The 9,846-nt window shown below is 57.4% G+C and overlaps 1 protein-coding gene across 1 annotated transcript; it reads right to left on the reverse strand.

The window, feature by feature from the left end:
• Positions 1 to 718: 718 nt before the first annotated feature.
• Positions 719 to 3,827, reverse strand: LOC133283023 (olfactory receptor 14C36-like; the record flags this gene model as incomplete). The annotated part of the gene is made up of 2 exons (XM_061479455.1): positions 3,267 to 3,827; positions 719 to 1,524 (listed from the first exon to the last, which is right to left on the reverse strand). A coding segment is annotated over exon 2 (687 nt), but the record flags the coding sequence as incomplete, so codon positions are not given.
• Between the last annotated feature and the right edge of the window lie 6,019 nt (positions 3,828 to 9,846).

Below are 9,846 nucleotides of genomic sequence, written 5' to 3' on the forward strand. Positions count from 1 at the left end.
ATCCCTTCCCTTGTTCTCCTACCGTGCTCCTGCTCATACAGCCCGCGATGCTGCTGTCCTCCCTTGCTGCCAGGGCACACGCTGCCTCCTGTCCAGCTCCTGCCCACCCAGACCTTTCCCATGGGCTGTTCTCAGCCAGGCAGCCCCAGCCTGGGCCATTGCAGAGCAGTCCCCTGCAGGGACCCCTGTGTCCCCTGCTCTCCTGCCCAGGACACCCTGAGAGCTCTGACCCCCCCCCCCCCCCCCCATGCCATCCCATCTCCCCACACCAGCACAACAGCCCCATTCATTGGGCTCCCCAAGAGCTCTTCCTGCTGCAGGCACAGAGCAGCCATCCCACAGCTGGAGCAGCCAGAAAGCTGCTTTCATTCCCCTTCATTCCTGCCATGTGAGAACGTATCACAGAGAAGAAGTTGCTGCAGGATCATTTATTTCCCTTAAATACAATCGGAGACCAGAGTGACACAAAGTGTGGGTAACACAACACGAGTGGCTACTTAATTAGGAGATGAAAACTGACATTTCTATGAAGACAACATCATCACAGATTGAAATAGGAAAACAAATGTAAAGCAGGAAAGACAGACATGGCCTGTCATGACCTACACTGGAAGCCCTTTCCAGGGTAAAGCTAGCAGCGTGTATCTGCTGAAACACATCTGGTCACCAGCTTCCTCACAGCATTCTTTAGCTCCTGGTTCCTCAGGCTGTAGATGAGGGGGTTCACTGCTGGAGGCACCACCGAGTACAGCACTGACACCACCAGATCCAGGGATGGGGAGGAGATGGAGGGGGGCTTCAGGTGGACAAGTGTGCCAGTGCTGAAAAGCAGGGAAAGCACAGCCAGGTGAGGGAGGCACGTGGAAAAGGCTTTGTGGCGTCCCTGCTCAGAGGGCATCCTCAGCACAGCCCTGAAGATCTGCACATAGGACCCCACAATAAAAACAAAACAGCCAACCACAATCAGGGCAGCAACCACAAGAAGCCCAACTTCCCTGAGGTAGGAGTGTGAATAGGAGAGCTTGAGGATCTGGGGGATTTCACAGAAGAACTGCTCCACAGCATTGCCTTGGCATAGGGGCAGTGAAAATGTATTGGCCGTGTGCAGCAGAGCAGTGAGAAAGCCAGTGCCCCAGGCAGCTGCTGCCATGTGGACACAAGCTCTGCTGCCCAGGAGGGTCCCATAGTGCAGGGGCTTGCAGATGGCCACGTAGCGGTCGTAGGACATGACAGTGAGGAGAAAATACTCTGCTGAAATGAAAAAGGCAAAGAAAAAGAGCTGTGCAACACAACCTGTGTAGGAGATGGCCCTGGTGTTCCAGAGGGAATTGGCCATGGATTTGGGGACAGTGGTGGAGATGTAGCCCAGGTCCAGCAGGGAGAGGTTGAGGAGGAAGAAGTACATGGGGGTGTGGAGGCGCTGGTCGCAGGCTGTGCTGGTGATGATGAGGCCGTTGCCCAGGAGCGCAGCCAGGGAGATGCCCAGGAAGAGCCAGAAGTGGCAGAGCTGCAGCTCCCGCGTGGCTGCGAATGGCAGGAGCAGGAACTGGGTGATGGAGCTGCCGTTGGACATCTGCTGCCTCTGGGCATGGGGCAGTGTCCGAGGAGAAAAAGGCAGTGACAGGTTAGGACAGGAGGGATGTCAGATACAGAAGTTCAGTTTACACACGACTGAGCACAGGAGAGGCTCAGTGTCATCTCCAGTGATGGCATTATACTGCTGGGCTTTCTTCATACATACAATCAGAAGAGCATTGCATCAGGCAAAAAGCCTCAGTTCTTTGCAGCTTAGTACATAGCCTAGAGAGCTTCAGTGTCCATCAATGCTTTCCCATTTGCCCTCTGCTTACACTTGCACTGCCTCTAAGATGCCTTCACACACATTGATCTTAAATGCCCAAGAAATATCTGTCCTGTGCTGAGACCAGGGGAGAACGGTTTCAAAGGACAGTCCACAGAGCTCTCACGCTGAGAAGCAAAGGGCTGTGGGCAGCAGAGCACGGCCAGCAGCCACCTCCAGTGCCAGACCCCAAGTGAGCTGCCTGAACGCACCCTCCCCAGGGCTGGGCTGCACTTTCCCCCCACTCCCTGCCCATCCATATCACTGCTGCCTGGAGCTGTCCCTGCCAGGAGCTGCTGCTCTGTGCCCAGCTCTGCTCCCTCTCAGTGCTCCCAGAGCCCATGCCATGGGCTGTGTGCTCAGCTCTGCCCTGCACACCCCTCCCGGCAGCAGGACTCTGCCCAGGGGCATCTTTGCCTGTGCAGGGGCTCAGGAGCAGCTCACACAAGCCCTCTCAAGACTCTTGATGCCTCCCCCAAAGCAGAGAAGAAAATTCCCAGCTCCCACTGCCCAACCTGCCCACCAAGAGGGAAAAACATCAAAGCTCAGCATCCTTCCTTAGCAGGTAAATGATGCCTCAGTGTCTTTCAGAGGGACCCTCTGAAGAAGTGCTCAGACTGACGGCAGATTGGAGCAGCGTCACCCACCCAGCACTTCCCTTCCCTGCCAGGGGTTTCTCCTTTCCCCTCAGCTCCCCCTGAGCTCCATGGGGAGCTCCCGGGCAGGCCGAGTGCTGACCCTGGCAGGCAGCAGAGTCCCTGCCCCTGCACACAGCCTTTGGGCTGCAGGGACCCTGCTGCAAGGACAGTGCTGGGCACCCCTGGCTGCACACCCACATTCACACCCTGCAGCCAGCCCCGGCACAAGGGACCTGCCTTGTCCTGTCCCTGCATGGTGCAGGGGAAGCCCTGCTCTGGAGCACATCCTCCTCCTTATCTACACAGAGAGAAACTGCAGCTGCATTGCCCTGCACCCAGTGCCTTACCACAAACAGGGCTGGGAAGGTTTCTCCTTCAGAAGGTTCCTCCTCCTCCTCCTCAGCATCCTCCACTGCCAAGTGCCTTTAAGCTCCCTGTGTCTCGCAGGTCTCCCCTCGGTCCCAGCTCAGCTGCAGAGGCCCAGCCCAAGGTGGCTCTGCCTCTGCCCCCCCGGGCTCCTTCCAGGGCTCCCTGGGGCTCCAGGGAAACACCATGGGAAACAGCCTGAAGCAAGCACTGATGGTCCCTCCCCTAGTTGCAGACACACTGCCTTCCTGCAGTGCCATTTCTCTGATGAGAGATGGAGTTTGTTCTGAACAACAAGATTTTGTAGAATCTTGGAATCATTTAGGTTGGAAAAGACCCTTAAGAACATTGTGTCCACCATTAAGCGAACACTGGCAAGACAACACATTGACCGTGTCCCTTAGAACATGTCTTTTATATACTTTCAGGGATGGTGACACAACCACTTCCTTGGGCAGCCTCTTTCTCGTCCCATCATCAGACAGGACAGCTAGGCCAGGAGAGGCTGAGATGTCCTTTACCCCTGCTGAAGAAAGGGATTCAGCCTGGTTGGTTGAGGCATCTCCTCCTGGGATTGTAGCCCTGGGGCTGGAAGGGGACTCAGCTCCCTCCCATGAACACCACAAACCCACACAAGGTCTCACTTCCTCACAAGGTGAAAATGTGCCATAATATACATGATGTCTTCATCAGAGGAGATTCCTTCATAGAGGTAGGGGAAGCAGCACCAGCAGTGTGGGAAGCACTACATGATGTCAAAGTTCCACCTGAGCAATGTCAGAAACCAAGCAGAAACCAGCAGATCAACGCTCACACCCAACTTGGTATTGGCCGCAAATTTACACATCCCAGCATGGAGCAGTACGGACCAGTTTGCACCAGTACAGACCAATATAGGCCACTATGGCCCCAGATACTGCTGGGGTTTCAGTATCCCAGTGCTCCCAGTGCCTGCTGCAGGTGCTCCAGCTCATCCCCCACCAGACCTCATGCCTGGGGCTCTTTTAGGGGGGACACCCCAAATTAGGCACCCCTACTCTGGGGTTGCCCCCCCCTCACCTCAGTTCCCTGATGCCACAATGGGTGGGGTATAGGCGTGCCCCATGGTGTGTGGTTTGGGGGCTACAAGGAGCATTTTGGGGCTGGTGTCTTTGGGGGGGGGGGGGGGGGGGGAGCAGCTCTTTTGGGGCATCTCCAGTTTGGGGCAGGGGTGGCACCAGTCCAGGCTTTTGGGTCCCCAGTTTCATTTGGCATGGCCTGTGGTGATGGTGGGGTGAGGTTCACTTTGAGGGTGCTACAGGCAGTGGTGCTGGTCTGCAGATACGAGGTGACCTAGGCAGAAGCGGGAAGGGAGCAAGGAACAACAGAACCTCTTTGGATAGGGGATGCCCTGCTTGCAATGACAGCAGTGACAAAGCCCCAGCCCCTGCCCACAGGGTTCCTGGGTTGGAAGCCCAGGACCCAGCATGACCATGTCACCTCAGCCAGCACAGAGCCTCTTCCCACATCGCTCCTCACATGCAACACAAACTGCAGTGGCCAAAAATCCAGGGCAAGAGCCAGGCCCAGCACTCACCTGCCAGCAAGCCCACAGCATCATGGGCTGCCACCTGGTTTGGGTTGAGAGGGACCTTAGAGCTCATCCACACCAACCCCTGCCCTGAGCAGGGACACCTTCCACCAGAGCAGCTTGCTGCAAGCCCCTGTGTGTAACCTGGCTTTGAACACTGCCAGCCATGGGGCAGACACAGCTTCTCTGGGCACCCTGTGTTGTGGTGTATCAAAGACAGACTCCAGTTCTGGCGAAATCTGAAGACATTTATTTTGGATCTGGTATCCCTTTTATAGTCTACTAAGTTCTCAGTAGTAACTTTCCACTCTGTTACTTCCTTGTCATCCCGATTCAGGGAAACTCCTGAGGGTTACAGATATTTAAATCCTTTGGTCTGTTTCTGAAAAGCACATCCTGCTTTATCTTGCAAACGGCCTGCTTTGTTTTGCTAACTGATCTTGATGCTTCATTGTTCTCTTTACCATTCCAAAGGCTCTTAAGCCCAACCAGGGCATTACCAGCTGGTGTTTTCTTTACTGTTCTCAAGGCTTAAGCCACACCAGGGTGATAATGCCTGGATCCATTTTTATTAACTATATCTAGCCCATCACCCACACTGAGCCACTGTCACACAACCCTCACAGGGAACAACTTCCTAAGATCACCTCTCAATCTCCCCTCTCTGTCATGTTAAAGCCCTTTGCCCTTGTCCCATCCCCACAGGCCCTTGTTCTCCCCGCAAGAAATGAGGGCAGATCCCAGAATCATGCCTCGGAAGCCACAGCTCTCCACTGCCGGCTCAGCCAGATCAACTCACATACCAAGTCCAAAGCAGCCACTCTGGGAAAGTCTCCTGAGGTGTTCTGGCAACTCCGACAGCACCCCAAGATCACCATCGCCACCCACCTCATTCCACGCTCCTGTGTCCACCGGAGTCACCGGCTCTGAGACACCAAGACGGGAACCACCAGAGGAGCTGCTCTTGCCTCCTCCACCGGTAGCTTGTGTTCCGTGGGGCAGCTGTCGTCTCCCGGTGCCTCTGCTGGAGGTTCTGTGGGGTTCTGTGACCTCACACACCTGAACACGGGGAGTTCCAGAATCAACCACCCCTGTGGTCTCCATGTCCCCAAGGTCATTGTGATGCATGAGCTCTGACTGGGTCCATGGGGTGCTCTGGAGGTGCTGCAGGCATTCTCTGGGATTCTCTAGGGGTATCCCCAGGATGCCCTGGGAGTGCACAGAGACACAGGGCCGTGGAGCAAGCTGCTCTAGTGGAAGCCTGTGGCTTTGGGGGTTGGAGCTGGGTGAGCTTAAAGGTCCCTTCCAGCCCAGCTAGTCCAATCTGGGATTCCACGATTCTCTGCTGGGCGAATGCCGGTCCCTCTCCACTTCTCGTAGGTGGCCGTGACGCCCTGTTCCATGGCCCACGTTGAGCTGTGACCCCTCGCATGCTCCACCTCCGGACCAAAGGCACTGAGGAAGAGCAGCCCGTGAGGGACCTCCCCGAGCCGGCTGGGCAGAGGCTGGTTCCCCTGCAGCAACTCCCGGAGCACCCCTGACTGCCCAGTGGCCATGGGCACGATGCTGCCGCCATCACAAACCCGTGGCGGTCGCTGTGGATTTGCCCATTGTGACGGGGGCCCCATGCTGAGCGTGGGCTATTTAAGGAGCGAGAGCCCTGCAGTAACCAGTGCAGAGGAGACCCCTCTCTTGGAAGGCTGCATCTCCCATGGCTGCTCTTTGCGTGCAGTTCCGTGTTCTTTGACTTTGCAATCTTGTTTTAGTGTTGGCTTGAAACATATTGTGGGTGCGTGCTGTGAAGGGAGGAGAAGCTGTCAGGAGATGAGATGGCGCCATCCCAGCTGTAGGAGCAGGGGAGGAGTGGGCAAGGCAAGGCAAGGCAAGGCAAGGCAAGACCAGGCCGGGCAGGGCAGGGCAGGGCATGGCAGGGCCAGGCAAGGCAAGGCAAGGCAAGATCAGGACGGGCAAGACAAGGCATGGCCAGTCAAGGCAAGGAAAGGCAAAAGCCAGAACAGGCAGGGCAGGGCAAGGCAAGGCAAGGCAAAGCAAGGGAAAGGCCAGAACGGGCATGGCGGGGCAGGGCAGAGCAGGGCAAGGCAAGTCAAGTCAAGACAGGACAGTTCAGGGCAAGGCAGGGAAAGGCAAGGCAAGGCAAGGCAAGGAAGGGCAAGGCAGGCAAGCCTGGGTAAGGCAGAACAAGGCAAGGCCATCACGGGCAAGGCAAATCCAGAAAGGGCAGGGCAAGACAAGGCAGGGCAAACCATGGGAAGGCAAGCAAGGACAGGACGGGCAAGGCAAGGTCAGTACAGGATAGGCAGGGCAGGGCAGTGCAAGGCAAAGCAAGGCCATGACAGGGACGGCAGGGCAGGGCAGGGCAAGGCAAGACAAGGCAAGACTATGTCAGGACGGGCATGGCATGGCTTTGCAAGGAAGGGCAAGGAAGGGCAAGGCAGGGCAGGGCAAGGCAAGGAAGGCAAGGCAAGGCCAGGCAGGGCAAGACAAGGCAGGGCAAGGCAAGACAAGGCAAGGCCAGGAGGGCAGGGCAGGGCAGGGCAAGGCAGGGCAAGGTAAGGCAAGGCAAGGAAAAGCAGGGCAAAGCAAGGCAAGGCAAAACAAGGCAGGGCAGGGCAAGGCAGGGCAAGGCAAGGAAATGAAAGGCAGGGCAATGCAGTGCAGGGAAAGGCAGGGCAAGGCAAGGGAAGGCAAGGCAAAGCAAGTCAAGGTAGGACAAGGCCAGGCAAGGTCAGGATGGGCAAAGAAAGGCAAGGCCAGGATGGGCAGGGAAGGACAGGGCAGGGCAGGGTAAGGCAGGGTAAGGCAAGGAAAGGCAAGGAAGGGCAAGGCAAGGCAAGTCAAGACAAGGCAGGGCAAAGCAAGGCAAGGCCCATCCAGGACAGGCAATGCAGGCAAGGTTAGGTCAGATAAGGCAAGGCAAGGCAAGCCCAGGCCAAGCATAGGCAGGTAAGGCCAGGCGAGGACATGCAAGTCCAGGCAAGGCCAGGTGAGGCTAGGGCAGGCAGGGCAGGCAAGGCCAGGGAAGTCCAGGCCAGCCCAGGCCAGGATAAGCCACACCAGGCAAGGCAAGGCAGGTCAGGCAAGGTAAGGCAAGCTAAGGCAAGGCAAGGCAAGGAAAGCAAAGGCAAAGCCAGGCAAGCCAGGCCAGGCCAGGCAAGGAAAAGCAAAGCAAGGCAAGGAAAGGCCAGGCCAGGCCAGGCCAGGGCAGGCAACACAAGGCAAGGCCAGTCAAAGCCAGGCCAGACCAGGGCAGGCAACACAAGGCAAGGCCAGTCAAAGCAAGGCAAGGGAAGGCAAAGCAAGACAAGGCCAGGCAGACAATGCCAGGCCAGTTCATACAAAAAAAGGCAAGGCCATGCCAGGCCAGACATGGCAAGGCCAGACCAGGCAAAGGCAATCAATGCACGGCCAGGGCAGGCCAGGAAATGCCAGGCAAGGCAAAGAAATGAAAGGCAAGGCCAACGAAGTGCAGGCCAGGCCAAAAAATGCAAGGCCGGGAAAGGCAAGGCCAGGCCAGGCAGGGCAAGGCAATGCAATGTAGGCAAGGCAAGGTAACGAAAGACAAGGCAAGGCAAGGCAAAACCAGGCCAGGCCAGGCCAGACAGGGCAAGGCCAGTCAAACCAAGGCAAGGCAATGTAAGGCAAACCAAGGTCAGGCCAGTCCAGAACAGTGCAGGCCATGCTAGCTATGCAATGGAAGGCCAGGCAAGGCAATGCCAGGGAAGGCAAGGACAGGCAAGGCAAGGCAAGGCAAGGCAAGGCAAGGCAAGGCCATTCCAGGCAAGTCAAAGCCATTCCAGGCAAGGCTAGGAAAAGAAAGGCAAGGCAAGGAAATAGAAGGCAAGGCAAGGCAACGCAAAACTAGTCCAGGCAAGGCACGGACAGGACAGGCAAGGACAGGCAAGGCAAGGCAATTCAAAGCAAGGCAAGCCTAGGCCAGTGAAGGACAGGCAAGGCAAGGGAAGCAAGGCAAGGCAAGGCAAAACAAGGCCAGGCCCGGCAAGGGCAAGCAAGGCCAGGCCAGGCCAGGCAAGGGCAGGCAACACCAGGACTGCCAAAACAAGGCCAGATAATGCAAGGGCAAGTCAGCACAGGCCAGGCAAGGAATGGTCAGGTAGGCCAGGCAAGGCATGCCCAGGCCAGGTCAGGCCAGGCCAAGCTAGTCCAGACCAGGCCAGGGCAGGGAAGGCAAGACAAGGCAAGGCAAGCAAAAGCAAGGCAAGCAAAGGCAAGGTTCTCAAAGCAAGGCAAGGGAAGGGAAGTCCAGGACAGGCAATGCAAGGCCTAGTAAAGCCAGGCAAAACCAGGCCAGGCAAGGCCAGGCCGGGCAAGGCCAGTCTAGTCCAGTCCAGGCCACGTCACACAAGGCCAGTCCAGGCCAGGCCAAGCAAGACAAGGCAATGCAAGGCAAGTCCAGTCAATGACAGGTAAGGCCAGGTTGGGAAAGCAAGTCAAGGCCAGGACAGCCCACGAAACGCCAAGCCACGCCATGATAGGAAATGCAAGCCCAGGCCAGGCAAGAGCAGGTAAGGGCAGGCAAGGCCAGGTGAGGACATGCAAGTCCAGGCAAGGCCAGGGCAGGCAAAGGCAGGCAGGGCAAGGCCAGGCCAGGGCAGGCCAGGCAAGGCAATGCCAGGTAGGCCAGGCAAGGAAGGCCCAGGCCAGGCCAGGCCATGGCAGGGCAGGCAAGGCATGGCAAAGTAAGGCAAGGCAAGGCAAGCAAATGCAAGGCTAGGCAAGGCAAGGCAAGGCCAGGCCAGTCAGGGCCAGGCAAGGCAAGCAAGGGAAGGGCAGGCCAGTCAACGCCAGGCAAGGCAAGGCCTGGCCAGGAGAAGCCAGGCCACGCGAGGCAAGGCCAGTCAAGGCAAGGCAAGGTAAGGCAATGCAAGGTAAGTCTAGGACAGGCAATGCAAGGCCAGGTAAGGCCAGGAAAGGTCAGGCAAGGCCAGGCAAGGCCAGGCAGACTAGGCCAGCCCAGTTCATGCAAAACCAGGCCAGACCAGGCCAGGCCAGGCAAGGCCAGGCAAGAAATGGCAAGGTCAGGCAATGCAAGTCCAGGCCAGGCTAGGCTAGGCCAGGCCAGGCAAGGCCAGGCAAGGCAAGGCCTTGAAAATCACGGCAAGGCAAGGCAAGGCCAGGCCAGGCCAGACTAGGCAAGGCAATGTAATGCAAGGCAAGGCCAGGGGAGGGCAGGCCAGGCAAGAAATACAAGGCCGGGAAAGGCAAGGCCAGGCCAGGCAATGAAAGGCATGGCAATGCAAGGCAAGGCCAACGGAGGGCAGGCCAAAACAAGAAATGCAAGCCCAGGAAAGGCCAGGCCAGGCCACGCCAGGCAGGGCAAGGCTGTGAAATCGAAGGTAACGCAAGGTAAGGTAAGGCAAGGCAAGGCAAGGCAAAGCAAGGCAAGGCAAAGC

The sequence above is a fragment of the Pezoporus flaviventris genome, unplaced genomic scaffold, assembly GCF_033815535.1.
Source record: "Pezoporus flaviventris isolate CSIRO_AGI_PZ_B2104156 unplaced genomic scaffold, CSIRO_AGI_Pfla_v1 ptg000149l, whole genome shotgun sequence".
Taxonomy (NCBI): domain Eukaryota; kingdom Metazoa; phylum Chordata; class Aves; order Psittaciformes; family Psittacidae; genus Pezoporus; species Pezoporus flaviventris.